Here is a 17937-nt window from a genome sequence, read left to right on the forward strand (position 1 = left end):
ACTTCAAAAGAGCGGCCTGAGACAGACAGACAGACAGACAGCCAGACAGACAGACAAACTTAACAAAACGACACCACGACTGACGACGGCAAGGCAAAGTAAAGCCGAGAGTGACGGACGGACGGACGCACGCACGCTAACGCCAGACACATGGCACCTAAACGCAACACTGGCGGAAGCTATTGTTTCCCTTTTGTTACGGACACCTTCTGGTGTATGAACTTGATGAGTGTCATTTCATGCAGACCATCCAAAAATGTTCTTCTGCCTTTTCTGAATTGTAAATACAAAGCTGGATTCCATTGAATTCCAGCTGCGGCAATCCATCAGTGCCCATGAGTTGCTCATCAAGCCATTTTGGGGGCGCTGCTTTTTTCTGCTGCTAATGTATTACTGCTGGATGAGTAAATAAGTGAAATGATTCACGGGCCGGCTGGCGGGCGGGCGGACCGGGTCGACATAATGCGTTGATGCAGAGAGACTTGGCCTGTTTACATAAGAGCCCCAATGTGGTGGGCGAGTGCAGCCAACTGTTCCAAATAGAAACCTGGAGGATTCTTCTATGAATGGAAATATACGCTAGACATTAGTCACATCCGCACCTCCACATTTAGCCTTGGCACAATGCCTTCGTATATGAGCAAAGGTATGCGGACAGGAAGTGAGAGAGCGAGTGAGAGAGAGAGAGAGACAGAGACAGAGAGTGTGTGTGTGAATGGGCCAATGGAAATGCAGAAATGAGGGCCTACCACATCTGTGAGAAGCAGTCAGCGGACGTCAAGAGCCATAAGGGAAGATGCGCAAGCAGCTGTGGAACTAGGCCGCCACGCACGTCGCATCCTCCTTCACCCGACACCAAACTCGCCACGGATGGCGGCCGGCGACTTCTTCTCAAAAGGTCGCCACAGACGGAGAGCGTAAAGGACTGCAAATGTCGTATGATTAAACATCTTTCATCATTCCTTACGTAAACAAAATGATTTATCCCGAGCGCCGTGGGGAGGAGGGGGGGGGGGGGGGGGCGCACGCATCCCGACGCCGGCTCCCCCGCGGGCAGGGCCGCCTGCCTGTCGGGGCGCGTGAGGGCATCGGCTCGGCTTTAACGTTGACGAGCGGCGACAGCCCGTGCTCTGACTAGGAGGGAGGGAGGGAGGGAGGGAGGGAGGGAGGGCGGCAGGAGTCTAGCCGAGCGAGCTAAATGTGCCAGCCAGCGCCGGCAAACACATACGAGCAGATAAACAAACGTACGTAACTTGGCTACAAACGTGAGTCGGGAACATTTTTGACATCGATGCGAGATTCCCGTCTATGGGGACAACGAGCTCATTGAAATGGTCATGTGACAACAGAGGAAACAGAAGGGAAAGAAGACGCCAGGTGTCAACCCAAAGTGGTTCCTCCGTAACAGACCCCCCAAGTCCATCCAAGTCAAAAAACAAACATGAGACACAAGATGACCAAAACTGAAACGGGAAGTCCATCGATCGTCCCACCCACAATGGCTATGACGGGATTGGAAGAAGATCCAAATTGGATGGACGGATGGATGGACGGACGGACGGACGGACGGATGGATGGAATAAGCCAGTTGAAAAGGAGAGGAGAGAGGCGTGAAGACAAGCCCTGACAAACAGCTTGACAGAAGCCAACTAACGGCAGCAGTGGCACCAGCCAGGCTGACACTCGCTCGCATCAGATGGAATCATGGAGAGCGCCAGTGACAGCGGCGGATGGGCCACACAATAGACACCACGAAGGAGACTTCAGTGAGAACTCGCTGCCATGTTGATTTTTGGGGGGGGAGAAAAATGAGCTTCTCCAGCAGATGGGCCAGTCATCAAAAGACGGACATTGTTTGTGATACGGATGATTGATTGGGAAGCAGTGGGAGAAAAATCATTCCACATTTGGAGATCCTTCCTTCCATTTCTGATCTTTAACATTGCTTTCAGCAGGTGTGTGTGTGTGTGTGTGTGTGTGTGTGTGTGTGTGTGTGTGTGTGTGTGTGTGTGTGTGTGTGTGTGTGTGTGTGTGTGTGTGTGTGTGTGTGTGTGTGTGTGTACTTGTTTTTATTAGTATGGGGGGTCCGAAGACAGGGAGCCCACCAACAAAGTGGGGCCCTGTGTCGTTGTGGGGTCCAAAATCATGGACCCCACTCGGGAAACCACTCTAAAACAGCTTGAAATGCTCTAACAACATGCCTCACGAATTTTTTTCACTTACCCCTCATGGTCGCAATGTTGAGAATTGTGTGTGTGAAGTGTGTGTGCTCAGTAGCGGCCCCCCGACCATGGCAAGTGGTATTGCAAGTATACACACTACCGGAAGTGTGTGTGATTCAACCAATCAGGGCACCTCGTGATCCGAGTGTTGATTAAGAAAATAAAATGCTATTTCCTGTAGATTTAAACCAGGTAATTATTATTTTAGTAACCATAGCAGCTAAAATAATACTGTAAACATAAAATTCCTGCATTACAATTGCAATTTATCTACGTTATTTAATATTCATTACACTTGCTTTATAAAAATACGCTCATTCTATTAGGCTTATTTTAAAAACTGTCTCGTGCATTTTTCATGTTCTAAACATAAAAATAAAGGTATAAATAAATAGTAATTTATTCTTTACCATCAGTTTACATATTAGTTAAATCAGCATCTCGTGCATTTTTCATGTTCTAAACATAAAAATAAAGGTATAAATAAATAGTAATTTATTCTTTACCATCAGTTTACATATTAGTTAAATCAGCAGGTATTGCATGTGTTAGCTTCATGCGGCTAAAACCACCAGCTTAACGTCACTTCGCCACGTGTGACGCCGCCAGACTGAGACTGCTCCGCGACGAAGACACGCTGCTCATAACGAAACACAACATACACGGTGAGTAAATCAACTGCATGTAAATACTAAGTACAAGAAACTGATGTAGAAATGCTTTTTGTCCAGACCCCGAGGGGTTTATATGCAATGATTATGGCTTCGGATTCGGTATATTGTCACTCGGATGGCGTAACGTTTTCCCCTCAGACAGTCCGGCTTTTTAACTTGTTATTCATCTTAGCTTGCAGTGGTTTTAAAAACAATGGTGTAAAAGAGAACGACAGAATGTATAATTGCTCCGTGTTATATTCAGGATGATTTCGATGTGCTAATGTTTCATAATTGCTAAGCCCAGAACCGGACTCTGGCCGTAATTGCCGAAACCACTTCAAAACTCGTCAAACACGTGTGTGCTCAGTGTTATGATATATCTGCATGTCTTCTGTATTTCTCGGTGGTTTTCTATCAGAATGCTTTCTTTAAATAACACAAGCATTCTGACGCAAATAAAACTATCCGGAAACTAGCTTATTGGCTAATTAGCTACCGCTAATCAGGATGCTACGTTCACTTTTCAAACACAAACATAATAAAAACGAGTTGGTAGCTCCTGAAAAGTATAACGAGTTATACTGGTAAAACTATTGAAATAACTTTTCTTTGGATGCAGCACCTGGTTGGAACTGTGACTAGTTAAAAGTAACAAAGCTCAGCTTCAAACCGACAAACATTTTCATTAATATATCAGTATTTTCTGAAAAATATTCTTTCTTTAATCACTCTTGTTCTGTTAGTTCTCAGGCCAGGCTTATTCCTTCAGTCTTTATACAGTGGATGATTACAAATCTTTTAAAATTAATATAGAGTGCTTGTTAAAGTTCTCTCTGCCATGTTTTGAATTATTTTTTAGAGCCAGAAATGTCCAAAAGGAAAGCAAGAAAAAAGCCTGCTGATGAAGCAGCCTTTTACATTTAATCCTCAAAGGACAAACCTGGACTAGTGGAAAGATTTATTGATGATCAAAAAGGTAATAAACTCATTTTTAGACCATTTATCCATTAAGTATATATTTATTTATTTTATAAAACAACACAAAAAACAATCAAATTCAGATTGGTTGTTGTATTTCTGTTTCTAAGCGAGAACTTAGTATTAAAATTGTAAGATAACACCACAATTATTTGGTTAAAGGTGTATCTTAAAGAAATATTTTCTCATAACCAATGGTTTTATATAAAATGTCCTTGCAGGAAGAGGCGTGTTTGCTACCCAGCACTTTGAACAAGGAGAGTTCATCTTATAATACAGGGGTCAACTTCTGTCAGCAGAAAAATGCCAAACAAGCAAGTACTCTGAAAAGGAGAGTACATTTCTCTTTGACTTTGAATGGCAGAATCATTACTGGTGGTATGTATATCCAAATATTTTCTATACAATAATTATGAACTCTAGAAAGAGACTGGAATAAAATACCCTAAATTAGTGAGTCACTCAGAAGCAATATTTCAATAACACATCAGGATTGTGGCATTAACAATTTTTTTTATTTAGTGCTATGATGTTCAAAAAGACATTGTTTCCCTCTCAACTTTTCTTTTGAAATGTTGCAAGTTTTTATTTCTGTAAGCCAACTTTTATTTTACTAAAAAACTAGTTATATGATACAAAATGTTTGATTTCTGTTTTTTCTTTCCTAGTATTGATGCATCAACAGAGGATGGCTCTCTTGGAAGATTAGTGAATGACAACCACAAGTCTCCAAACTGCACCATGAAAAAAATAGTAAATGACGAGCCCCATTTGTGCCTTTTTGCCATCAAAAACATAGAAATGGGAACTGAAATCAATTACAACTATGGTGATTCTAAATGGCCATGGCGTGAAAAAGTAAGTCAGTAAGATCAAGTATGCAAGTTGGAATATTAATTTGTTATTAAAGAAAGGAAGATTTTTGTCTCTTTTATTTGAATTACTCTCAGTATGATGTTGGTAAGTTATTTGTGGTTTTGATTCCAGGTGACAGGCTCTCAGGCTCCTGTTGACGGTGCGCTGCCTGAACCAGCCAGAACTTGGCAGGACTCTGGCCCTGATGATAACATCAAACAAGATGCCAGCCAACAGGTAACATTCAGTTAGACTTTGTTGTAAGAAATAAACTTTGTAGACCTTTTCTTGTTCTCTTAGTTTACAGCTTTTAGTTGGAAAGCTGTTCTTTAGTCAGAAGGTACCTTAAACAGCATTCAGCCAACCATTGGATCACATGGTTTTAGTGGTTCTCCTCATAGAGCCCAAACGAACCAGTGGCACACACATCTATAGAAGGATTGTTGAAACATGCGCCCATGGGTGTCCAACCAAGCCAATCATTCACACACACATAACAGATTTCTGATGGCTACTTGTGGGGCCCTCCATATGGATCTAAAGTTGTCTTGGTTATTCCAACCAAGCCAATCATTCACACACACACAATAACAGATTTCTGATGGCTACTTGTGGGGCTCTCCGTATGGATCGAAAGTTGTCTCATGTTTTTAGATCATATTTTGGTTATGGACATTATGGAGGCTGATTATATTACAGCTATAGTTCCACACATCCTCAACAGCAAAACGACTAAAGTGTCATGCTGAAGGATGCTCCACTACATCCATAAAGATGCTGTTATAGGACCTGATTAGACATCAGGTCTGACTGGAACACTTTAGTTAGAAAAGCTTGTTTGGTTTTGGGGACTAACTTCACATGATTTAACTATACAGGTCTTGAGTCTGTCATTTGTGGTGTCTGTATGATGTTGGTAAGTTATTTGTGGTTTTAATTCCAGGTGACAGGCTCTCAGGCTCCTGTTGACGGTGCTCTGCCTGAACCAGCCAGAACTTGGCAGGACTCTGACCCTGATGATAACATCAAACAAGATGCCAGCCAACAGGTAACATTCAGTTAGACTTTGTTGTAAGAAATCAACTTTGTAGACCTTTTCTTGTTCTCTTAGTTTACAGCTTTTAGTTGGAAAGCTGTTCTTTAGTCAGAAGGTACCTTAAACAGCATTCAGCCAACCATTGGATCACACGGTTTTAGTGATTCTCCTCATAGAGCCCAAATGAACGAGTGGCACACACACCTATAGAAGGATTGTTAAAACATGCGCCCATGGGTGTCCAACCAAGCCAATCATTCACACACACATAAAAGATTTCTGATGGCTACTTGTGGGGCCCTCCGCATGGATCGAAAGTTGTCTTGGTTATTCCAACCAAGCCAATCATTCACACACACATAATAACAGATTTCTGATGGCTACTTGTGGGGCCCTCCGTATGGATCTAAAGTTGTCTTGGTTATTCCAACCAAGCCAATCATTCACACACACATAATAGATTTCTGATAGCTACTTGTGGGGCCCTCCGTATGGATCGAAGGTTGTCTCATGTTTTTAGATCATATTTTGGTTATGGACATTATGGAGGCTGATTATATTACAGCTATAGTTCCACACATCCTCAACAGTTAAACGGCTAAAGTGTCATGCTCAAGGATGCTCCACTACATCCATAAAGATGCTGTTATAGGACCTGATTAGACATCCAGAACTGACTGGAACACTTTAGTTAGAAAAGCTTGTTTGGTTTTGGGGACTAACTTCACATGATTTAACTATACAGGTCTTGAGTCTGTCATTTGTGGTGTCTGTATGATGTTGGTAAGTTATTTGTGGTTTTAATTCCAGGTGACAGGCTCTCAGGCTCCTGTTGATGGTGCGCTGCCTGAATCAGCCAGAACTTGGCAGGACTCTGACCCTGATGATAACATCAAACAAGATGCCAGCCAACAGGTAACATTCAGTTAGACTTTGTTGTAAGAAATAAACTTTGTAGACCTTTTCTTGTTCTCTTAGTTTACAGCTTTTAGTTGGAAAGCTGTTCTTTAGTCAGAAGGTACCTTAAACAGCATTCAGCCAACCATTGGATCACACGGTTTTAGTGGTTCTCCTCATAGAGCCCAAACGAACCAGTGGCACACACACCTATAGATGGATTGTTGAAACATGCGCCCATGGGTGTCCAACCAAGCCAATCATTCACACACACATAACAGATTTGTGATGGCTACTTGTGGGGCCCTCCGTATGGATCTAAAGTTGTCTTGGTTATTCCAACCAAGCCAATCATTCACACTCACATAATAACAGATTTCTGATGGCTACTTGTGGGGCCCTCCGTATGGATCGAAGGTTGTCTCATGTTTTTAGATCATATTTTGGTTATGGACATTATGGAGGCTGATTATATTACAGCTATAGTTCCACACATCCTCAACAGCTAAACGGCTAAAGTGTCATGCTGAAGGATGCTCCACTACATCCATAAAGATGCTGTTATAGGACCTGATTAGACATCCAGAACTGACTGGAACACTTTAGTTAGAAAAGCTTGTTTGGTTTCGGGGACTAACTTCACATGATTTAACTATACAGGTCTTGAGTCTGTCATTTGTGGTGTCTGTATGATGTTGGTAAGTTATTTGTGGTTTTAATTCCAGGTGACAGGCTCTCAGGCTCCTGTTTATGGTGCGCTGCCTGAACCAGCCAGAACTTGGCAGGACTCTGACCCTGATGATAACATCAAACAAGATGCCAGCCAACGGGTAACATTCAGTGCGACTTTGTTGTAAGAAATAAACTTTGTAGACCTTTTCTTGTTCTCTTAGTTTACAGCTTTTAGTTGGAAAGCTGTTCTTTAGTCAGAAGGTACCTTAAACAGCATTCAGCCAACCATTGGATCACACGGTTTTAGTGGTTCTCCTCATAGAGCCCAAACGAACCAGTGGCACACACACCTATAGATGGATTGTTGAAACATGCGCCCATGGGTGTCCAACCAAGCCAATCATTCACACACACATAACAGATTTCTGATGGCTACTTGTGGGGCCCTCCGTATGGATCTAAGGTTGTCATGGTTATTCCAACCAAGCCAATCATTCACACACACATAACAGATTTCTGAAATATGGTTTCTTGTGGCTTCTTTGTTGTAAATTTTGGAGCCTTTTCCATGTTTTATATGTAAAATTTCCTGTGATATAAGGTTTTGGCATATTTCAGAGGATGTGTACAGCACCGGTCGTCTACCAGTTAAGATATTGGACAGAAATTTTAATTATTTTGAGCAAAGAAATTCTAGTCTTTATATTAATACAGCATATAAGAGTAGCTTGCAGAAACTAACAACACATTTCTTTTAATTCCCTCCATAGAGCTATCAATTATCAAAGGAGTTTCTCAAAGTGGACTACTCAGACAGTGATGATACTGACAATGATTCCCAAAAGGACTGCTCTGTACCTCTGCAAATCAATCTGCTCAAAACAAGAGTATATTAAATTTGACCAAGCATTCTTATACAGGTGCAGTTAATTTTTGTTTTAGAATATTGCTATACTGTGTTTTTTTTCTGTACTTAAAAATCATCATTTCAGATGGGCTGATCCCAGAAGTGATAGAAGTGACCTCTTGTACCTCCGCATCTCGTGGCCCAAGTAATGAAAAGTCTGCCAAAAAGGGAGGTGAGTTTAGAGTAATCCTTTTCAATATATAACTATCACAGTTGCTTTTAAATTGCCCAATTGTTACTACTGTATCAGTATCTAATTATCCTCACATATGCTGCTTACTAAGATTTAGATGACCCAAGCAAGATATATTAAACACCACTTGACTTTTTTTCTTAGACATGTAAGGTCTAAACTTTTGAATTTTGTCATAAAATGAAAATTGACCCATCCTTTCTCATGTGAGTTACAGGTCATTGCTAACCTTGATTATATGTGAGATGTTTGTTTACATCTATTTTTAAATAGAGGTAATGTATACATGACACATTTACCTCAAAAGAGAGAAAGAAAAATTGCTCTAGATTAACCTATTAGTGAATATGCAAATTCACACATTGTCACACCAAGGCAGATACCATTCTTATACAGCTTGCATTTAATTTTTTACACACTATATATTTCCAAATTTACTTTTATCATCTTTGTTTGTCCATGTGTAGCACGTTATCAAAGCAAATTCCCCATACATGTAAAACACTGTCTGAAAAAAGTTTTTCTCTGATTTTTATTTTTTATTTTCCCTGATTTTGCAACAACTTGTATCTGTTCTTAATGGTTTTGTCAGAGAAATGGTGCATCCCAATGTGCTGCCATGGTGGAGTTTGACTGCCTGTGCAACCTCTGTAGGGTCCAGGAATTGCTTCATCTACCAGCAGTGACATTCTGGTCAAATGCAAAACTGCTTAAAAGTAATCAAGAAAATGAGAGACCTCTTTCCCCCACCACCAAAACTGGGGGCATTCTAATGTTACCCTTTTGTTCATCTATTTTTAATTTTGTTAATATCAAAACAGCTGACACTGAAGACCACCTAGCAACTTAAATGACCGGATTAATATCTCAGATATTAACTGATTTACTTATGTCTATTGTAGGCTCATCACTGTTGACAAAGATAGTTGACGTTATAAAATATCTCATTTGAATTATATTGTCGGATAATTGTACATAAAGTGAATGTATTCTTTATGCAATTTTGTTCTAATTAAGTTGTAAACTAAAAAGTGCTCTTCCTATGCCCTTAGGTAACGGAAAAGTTGTGAAAAGAAGCTGGACCCCAGAGGAATGTGCTGCAGTAAATAAACATTCAAGGAAGTATATATTGACAAATCAGGTTCCTGGTAAGCTTGACTGCGAGAGATGCATTGCTGCAGAACCACAAGCACCGAGCTGTTAAGTACTTTGTCAAAAAGAGAATAACCACCATGAGGAGAAAATATGAGTGAAACAGCTTCCCTTAACAGAGATAGAAACACATGGCTGGTCCTGTTTCACCATTTGTTCACTATTTGTTTGTGATTTTTTTTATGCTCCACTTCTCCTGTTCGTAAATGTTAGATTAAATAAGTTCCTTTATTCATTGGCTACATTTGTAATGTGTCCATTTAAAATTTTGACTCGACAATTATTACTTGTAAATCCTGTGTACTTTATAGTTAGCTAAAATGCAGAATTTAAATATTTTAAAATGTACCAATATGACTGAACAAATTGAAGAATATTAAGACTGTGACCAAGGAAAATGGACCAGAATCTGAATAAAGACTTCAGAATGTATTTTAGAATGCACATTTCAATGTATATCTAGTATATTTAGCCAGATGAAAGTATTAATAACACTAACAAAATTTTTAGGTTTTCTCAAATGATTAAGTCCACACAAATGCATGTTTGGGTTAGATTAGGGTTGGGGTTGAACTTGATAGATCCTCTTTATAAAGGCAGACCTAACAAGTCTTAAATCTTAACAGCAAGCTCCATAACTGGCTAAAAAAATAATGTGTGTATAGGTAGACCTCTTAAGGTTGAAATGTTAAAAGCGATCCCCATAACTGACTAAAAATCTCATGTGTGTAAAGGTGGACCCCGCAAAGCCGGAATGTTAGAAACAGGCCCCAGATATGACTGAAAAACTGACATGAAAAAAAAAGTTTCAAATTGTGTTTATTGAAAGTGATTTTTAGTAACAAGATTTTTTTTGGGAGTTGCCTGATTTTTTTCATAGTTCTTGGACCACTAGAAAGGGTGGACCCCAGAACTCGGTAAATTAAGTTGGGTCCTGCAGAGGGAGGTTAACAAGGATGTGTGTGTGTGCGTGTGCGTGTGCGTGTGCGTGTGCGTGTGCGTGTGTGTGTGTGTGTGTGTGCGTGTGTGCGGGGGGGGGGGGGGTTCCCAACGACCAACACACCCCACCGCCGGACACCTCGACGTGACCTCCAATCTATCGGCGGCGCTTGATTTACTCGGGCACTTCAGAGTTGCTATTCCAAATGTCCGTCCTTGTCTCCAGGAGAGAGTGACAGCTTATAATTGGAAAAAGGGGGAAAGAAATGAGGCGAGAAGGGCTCCACGTCCAGTTCAAATGACAAACATAGAGTCCCTTTGCTAGTTAATCCCAATGGGACGGGCCGCTCTAATCCCGTTATCAGAGCCAGCAGATGCTGTTGACAGAACAATAAGCGGCAGCGCAAAACCCTGGAGGAGGTCATGAGCCACAAGATGACTCTTCACACTCATTTGTTTCCAAATCCCGTTCTGCTTGTGTGTAGACGAGTAGCGAACAGAAAGGGGGGGGGGGGGGGGGGGGGCTGACCTCAGGAATGCTCCAAAATAATAAAGTCCAGACACGCTGAACACACATCACGACGCTTCAAACAAGCATCCTTCCATCAAACGCTGCCGACTCCCGCAAATATATTCACAATGCAAATGGTGCATGGTCAGGCTCGGGAGGTCTAAAAATAAAACATTTTGAACATTTTATTTTCATTTTTCTTTTCTTTTTGATGCATTTGTCAAACCTGACATCTTCCTTCCACTTTTAGAACAACAGAAGGAACCACTTTTAACAGGGCACGGCGCAATGGAACGGACCGAGTATTGTTAACCACGTAACAACCACTACGGGTGGCGTTACACCAGTCTGCGCCGTTGTGGGTGTGAAAACGGACCGTTTTTAATGCGCATTACTGCCACCTACAGGGCCGAGGTGGAACATCATGGTTTCAATTCCAAATACAGGGACAATAACGGCAATTTATTAGCCACAGAAGGTTACGTGTGGCCGTCGCGTTGGCTTCCCTCCCTCCCTCCCTCCCTCCCTTGCTCCCTCGTCCCAGCTCAAGCAAATCCCATTAAAAGAAGCCTTTCATCTGCCTTCACTTCATTATGGAGTAGAAACGCGCCGGGGACCAGTGCAGGCGAATTCCACCACGACGGCTAATCTACCATATTATATTTCAGACTATATATATATATACACACTATATACACACATACACACACGAGCACATATATTACGTATGTACACATACTATGTACATGTATTACATGGTGGTGAATTGTCCTGCATTAGGCATGATGTGAACCGGGATTGAGCTTGCATGCAAAAGAATGACATATACGTAGGTCAGCATCAGTGCAAAATGACAACATATTCCCCAGAAACCAAAGGGCAAATAAACATTGCAATGTGTGCGTGTGATTGGATGCTACGGGTCACAGGCTTTCAAAGGCAATTTCTGAATGCTTATTTTAAGCAGAGCCAGAGCCAGAGCCAGAGCCGGGCTTAATCTTGGCCGCTCGCCCGCCCGCCCGCCCGCTCGCTCGCTGGCTCGCTCGCCCCAACGAGGGTGCTGATTAAAAGCTAATTATACGCTACAAATTGGGCCTGGGGTTCTCACAGGCAGGCACTGCTGATTTGACACACGGCCCCGGACTCTGGACCGGAGTCACGCCCACGGGGCCTCGTGCGTGTCCTCCCTCTCTCCCTCTCTCCCTCTCCTTTGGCCAACAGGCAAGGGAACAACATGTCAGCCATGACGGATGCTCGGAGCAATGTCGCAACCGCTGTGACAACAATCTATTCCATACATACAAAAAGAATATGAAAGACTTTAGAGGAGCGCGACCTCGGTCGATTGGAACGCAAACGCTCCACATCTATTAGAAAACGGAGTGTGTGTTAGCGTGTCAACGCTAACATGCTGTCTTCCTGTCGCGACCCTCCTCGCGTGGCGTGAAGCGTGCCAAGAAGCCAACATCCTCCCGGCCATTTGGCAGTCGTTTGCTATTTACGGCTCTGCGCCGTGGCGCGGCCATTTTGCTTATTTTCTTAGCGCCGTGTCTGGATAAAACGTCGCACCGCATTTGCAATGGTTTCATTTATGAGCTGGTTGAAGTTACACTATAATTCACTTTGTTTTTTTTCCTGCTCTCGAGTGACACAACGAGCTGCGCGTCAAATGGAGCGGATTTACATATATATCATTTCATGTATGCACTGTGACTCTACCAAAGCAACATTTTATGGACAATATAATATACGTACATATTTAACCTTCTATACAACATGTTAAATGGCCTTGTTAGCAAGTTTGTACTATATTCTCATTTATTGACCTTTAATGTAGCGTCGTATATATATATATATATATAAAAAAATGCTATCCAAGGCTCATGTACCATCCTGTAATCATATGTTCCCTAATATTTAATGTTTGTACCTTGAATGGATCTCTAACATCCTATTTACATCATACTGCAGCTGATGTTCCATACAACGTCTATAAAATGTCTAATGTACGTCTGTATGCTAGGTTCTACACGCAATTATCTTCCTTCCTTCCTTCCTTCCTTCCTTCCTTCCTTCCTTCCTTCCTTCCTTCCTTCCTTCCTTCCTTCCGCATGAATGCACCCATGGAGAGTGTTGACATTTGCCAGCGACTCGACTGGACCCCGTGAAGGGTGAGGGGAGGTGACGCACCATCCGCTTTGGGCGTGTGTTAGTTATGTCCAGATTGGTTGCGGGGTCAGCGGTAGGCGCTGAGACAAAAGCAAAAAGCCGCCCCACGGGTACTTGCACTGCACTGTGCCTGCACTGTCGACAAGCCAGCGAGGGGGGGGGGGGGGGGGGGGGGCAATGGCGCTACATGCTCACCCCGGTGTCAAGGACGCCATTCCATCACACCTAGAGCACACCAAAGAGGACTTGGAGCCTCCTCCTCCTCCTCCTCCTTCCTTCCTTCCTTCCTTCCTTCCTTCCTTCCTTCCTTCCTTCCTTCCTTCCTTCCTTCCTTCCTTCCTTCCTTCCTTCCTTCCTTCCCTGCCTGCCTGTCTTTATTACGGACCGGAGGCGATGGGCCGGAAAATTCCCGCGGAGAAACAAACCTGCATCTGCATATTCCAGCCCCCGTTTGGCGTCTGCCAACGGCGAATAAATTAATTCATGAATAACAATGAAAATCATCTGCTCTAAACTCCGACGTGCGTGTGTGTGTTTCTTTGGCCGATACTCATGGGAGTTTATTTGCATAAACAAGTGACATAGTGACAGTGCATAAATATTAGTTTGATCTGTCCGGGCCTCATCAAGAGAGTAAAAGGCACAGCAGGCTTCCAAGTTAAACACTTTCAAGAGCTTCGAAATCAGTGGCTGCGCCCTTCCCCCACAGTGGCTTGTTTCTCGCATCGGCGGATCCCCTTGTGCGCTGGCCTCGCTCGCTCGCGTGCCCGCCGACCTTTTGCCAGAGTTTGAACCCGCCGCACCCCAGGCAGGGCAGGGCAGGGCAGGGCAGGGCAGAGCGGGGGGGATGATGAGCAGAGCGCAGAAGAGAAGGAAAGCGCAAAAAGTGGAAAAGAAAACCAACATTTTTTTTTGCAGCTTTGCTTAGCACATTTGGCTCCAATCTAAAAAGGTCTGGCTTGGAATCTGGGCTCTGGCCTTGCCGTGCCGTGCGGATGGGGGAGTACGACAGAAGTCATTTCATGTCGTCAAGGGGGGGGGGGGAGGAATTGGAAAATGGCACAAGGCGACAAAAATAAAACACAGATGCGCAAATGCATTCATGCAGAAAATCCTCGCCTTTAATCCAATCCGTCACGCTTTATTAAAGCAGCGGCACGGCAGAGGAGATGGCATCAGACGGGCGGCCGCGATGACGAGCGAGCGCTCGCTCGCTCACTCGCCTAACAGGCACAGCAAATTTCAAAACCAAAAAGGAAAAAAAGTGCACACATCAGAGGAAAATGAGATATAGAGGAGCGTGAAAAAAAAAAGCTAATTCTTTCTCCTCCTCCCTCTCGCTTTGGCAGATCTGGACGACGTTACGCGTGCGCGCGCACGGACACAAAGACGAGCGCGTGTTCACGTTGCTAGGTCAAATCAGGCCTCTCTCTCCCATCAGCGTGTCACCCTCTGCGATTGCGCCGGGGCCCATTTTATACGTGGAGAAATAAAGAAATCAGTCCTTTGCGTGTCTTGCTAAACGTCTTGACTGGGATTCACGCTCGCAAGGACGCGTTGCTGGAGATGAGATCCCGCTTTTGCCACAAGTCGGAAACACGTCATCCTTTTCAAGGGTCCTTCAAAGAGGCACGCATGACAAACAAAACTCTGGCTACACTGCTTCATTGACTTATGAAGTCAAGGAATGTTTAGCATTAGTGGCTGTGTCATAACAACAGACAGCTGAGCCGCGCACGTGTCTTAGTCGGTCTGGCTTCTGCACCTGTCCAGCCAGCATGGACGCCAGAAGGAGGAAGGGCCCAGACCTACTGTCAGCTCAGCGAAGCGAAGCAGAGCAGAGCAGAGCAGAGCAGAGCAGAGCAGAGCAGAGCAGAGCAGAGCAGGAATCCAACACACACCCACGCATTTGAAAGAAAATTACTCTTTTTAGGGGGTGGAATGAGGGAATCAGATAATTTAAAAAAAACAACAAAAACTCTGAGCATATGGGCTGACACAAACACCTATTTACTTCTTTAAAACTATCCAAAGCAGTCGCACACACGCACACACACACACAAAGCAGAGTGAAGCTGAGGCGGGAGGGCGGGAGGACGCAGCAGGGCGGCTTGCAGCCTGGGGGAGTCAGCAGAAGGTGAGTGGAGATAAGGCCGCGCCATTGTGACGGCGTGTCAGAGAGAATCTGCACACGGCATCGCTTCAGCACGGCTACGTGGCAGCGCACGCACGCACGCACGCACGCACGCACGCACGCACGCACGCACGCACGCACGCACGCACGCACGCACGCACGCATGCGTGTTTGCCGGCCGGCCGGCAGCATCCGCCAAACAGCCGCTCTTAATATAAATAGGATGCTCCACTACACCATCACATTTTTGGGTGGCTCCATTCTCGAGACGCCTACCAAATGAAATGAATCCATTTCACTTTTTCAAGAACCTCTGAATACTTGATCACTGCTTTATGGCGGCTGGTGTATTCCACCTTTTGGGTGGATCGACTCACAATTGCTTAACATGGCTACCAAATTTGAAGTTGCAATGCCAAACGGCCTCAGGTGAATTTTCCATACATCAGGAAGAAGAAACGAAGAACAAAAACCCCAGCGGTAGCCAGACCTGCGCCGTTTGCCGTCTTGCCTCCGTCGCCGTTCTGCTTGAGCCTCCTCTTGTGCGTCTTGCCGTCGTAGTGGATCCGCGCCTGCGCCGCCGAGTTGAGTTGGATGTTGCAAAGGTCGCACGTGGTGTAGCTGCGCTCTTTCCCTTCCCTCTTGGGCCTGCGAGCGCGCCCTCGCGACGGCCGCCCGTCCGCTCGGCCGCAGTCCTCGCCGCCATCGTCGCGGTCCGGTTCGGAGCTCGGCGAGGCCGATTGGCTGATGGGATGCTTCATCGCTAAGCCAAAGAGGCAAACAAAAAGATCATGATTACATGGATGTATTTCTTCAAATGGCACGAGTGGTACGTAGTACATCTTTGAGTCAGCTCAAAGTGGACATATCATATTTGAATGCTGAATGTGATATTTGAATCCCTGTGTGTCAATGTGATATTCAAGCACGCATGCATGCATGCGTGCAAGCGTTCCCTACAAGGCAACATCAGCAACCGCCAAGGCTAAACAATCATAGCGGTGCAACTGAGATGCACCACAGGGGGGCGACAGAGAGCTTCAGTGTGAGGTCTGACGTGACCCCATCAAAAAAGACAAGTGTACCGGGACTAAGGGATCAAGTTCAACCTTTGTGCAATGATGAAAAGAGCTCAATTCAGTTTAGTGTGACCGAGGAGATTTTCGTTGTCATTATGAGTAATTGTGGGGGGGCGGGGACACAAATTGTGCCAAGAGAATGAAGTTGTAATCTAATTAGAATCAGTTAGAAAGACTCGCCAGGTGAAAGAAAGAAAGAGAGAAAGAAAGAGAGAAAGAAAGAAAGAAAGAAAGAAAGAAAGAAAGACGGAAAGACGGAAAGAAGGAAAGAAGGAAGGAAGGAAGGAAAGAAGGAAAGAAGGAAAGAAAGAAAGAAAGAAAAAAAGTGTGTGTATAGCTCATTACAATCACCACAAATAAATGAGAAAAGTTGGCTAGGCAAAGGAGGGGGAAAAAAAGTTCCCCCAAACATACCCGCTTGTGCATTTTGGAGTTATTTACGTAAATAGCACAACCGCACGCACGCACGCACGCACGCACGCACGCACGCACGCACGCACACGTGCTGAAAAGACATTACGGCAGGCAAGCAGCGTCCATGAAAAGCGCCTATTCAGATGAGAGGCCCCATTGGGCGTCGAGTGCAAAGTTGTGCCCTGCCCTGCCCTGCCCTGCCCAGCCAGGCTTGGCAGCCAATGACGAACATCTCTGTGGTCTTTAATGGCGCAAAGCTACGCACACGCCCGACGCTGCCGCGGAATTTGAGCTGAGGCTGCCGGAAGGTTGCTTTTGGTGTCAGAAAAATTCATGTTCTTACAAATCAATCTTTTGTTTTCTTCAAACACTCTCTAAACGGCCCACGCGTTACACACCGGGAGGACGGCCGACTCGGCACTTGCCAATGACTCGGCATAGCTGTGCGATCAAAAAGAAAACATTTACGATACGACGTCTGCGGCGACCGCATCCCACAATACGCCAGGAGGACTTGGACTATTCTTGTAACCACGAGCACCCATCCGCTGTGCCCGTTGGAGGGGCCCCCGGGATCACTCCACACGCAAGAAAACTTTTGGAACCTGCTTTAACAAGTTGTTTTTTAACATTCCACCAATGATCCCATCGATTTATGGAGTAAAGGCTTTTGACTGAAATTTTGCAAACTATTGATGTCTGCTCGTGAGCGTGCGTCTATTGAAATGTTTTCTCTTTAAACGTTGGCCAACGTCAATGTAGTAGAAATACACACGGTTGGAAATTTACTGAGAGTGTATATTATTAGCCCGCCATGGTGCCTCGCTTTCGTAATTGGCTCACCACCACTGCGCCCCTTCTTCTCGTGCGTGCGTGCGTGCGTGCGCACTGGGCTTTACCCCAAAAAAAAAAAAAAAAAAAGAAAGCATCCAGTTCTCTCACTCATCAAACATTCTTGTGCCTTTAGCTAAAGTTAGCACGTTGACTCGGAACCACAAAGTGGAAGCGGGGAAGAGATTTTACAGGGAGGGGTTCCGTCCAACGCTGGATATACTTAGACGCTTGTTCATTTTCTATTTCTTGGGCCCATTCCTAGGCCCATTGCGCAAGAACCCCACACAAG

At 44.3% G+C, this 17937-nt stretch overlaps 2 protein-coding genes across 8 annotated transcripts in view; one reads left to right on the forward strand and one right to left on the reverse strand.

Annotated features, from left to right (window-relative positions):
* znf385c (zinc finger protein 385C) overlaps positions 1–17937 on the reverse strand; it is a 41562-nt gene that overhangs the window by 16349 nt on the left and 7276 nt on the right. For both annotated transcript variants that reach the window (XM_049744437.2, XM_049744436.2), the window contains exon 2: positions 15812–16084. In XM_049744437.2, the coding sequence (XP_049600394.1) occupies positions 15812–16082 (271 nt within the window). In that variant the 5' untranslated portion in view covers positions 16083–16084. The remainder of the gene's footprint in view (positions 1–15811; positions 16085–17937) is intronic.
* On the forward strand, positions 1187–10000 carry LOC125983307 (uncharacterized). Of its 6 annotated transcripts, XM_068653339.1 has the most exons (11): positions 1188–2887; positions 3738–3854; positions 4078–4234; positions 4525–4714; positions 4844–4948; positions 5655–5759; positions 6558–6662; positions 7370–7497; positions 8087–8236; positions 8309–8395; positions 9469–10000. In XM_068653339.1, exons 4-10 carry the CDS (start codon positions 4598–4600, stop codon positions 8370–8372), a joined length of 774 nt encoding a protein of 257 aa, XP_068509440.1. In that variant the 5' UTR covers positions 1188–2887; positions 3738–3854; positions 4078–4234; positions 4525–4597; the 3' UTR covers positions 8373–8395; positions 9469–10000. The 6 variants fall into 6 exon arrangements, 5 of the variants coding, with proteins under 5 accessions (XP_068509441.1, XP_068509440.1, XP_068509439.1 ...); XM_068653338.1 differs by having other exon boundaries at positions 1198–3854; XM_068653342.1 differs by having other exon boundaries at positions 1199–3854; positions 7370–7474.

The sequence above is a fragment of the Syngnathus scovelli genome, chromosome 16 (genome assembly GCF_024217435.2).
Source record: "Syngnathus scovelli strain Florida chromosome 16, RoL_Ssco_1.2, whole genome shotgun sequence".
Taxonomy (NCBI): Eukaryota; Metazoa; Chordata; class Actinopteri; order Syngnathiformes; family Syngnathidae; genus Syngnathus; species Syngnathus scovelli.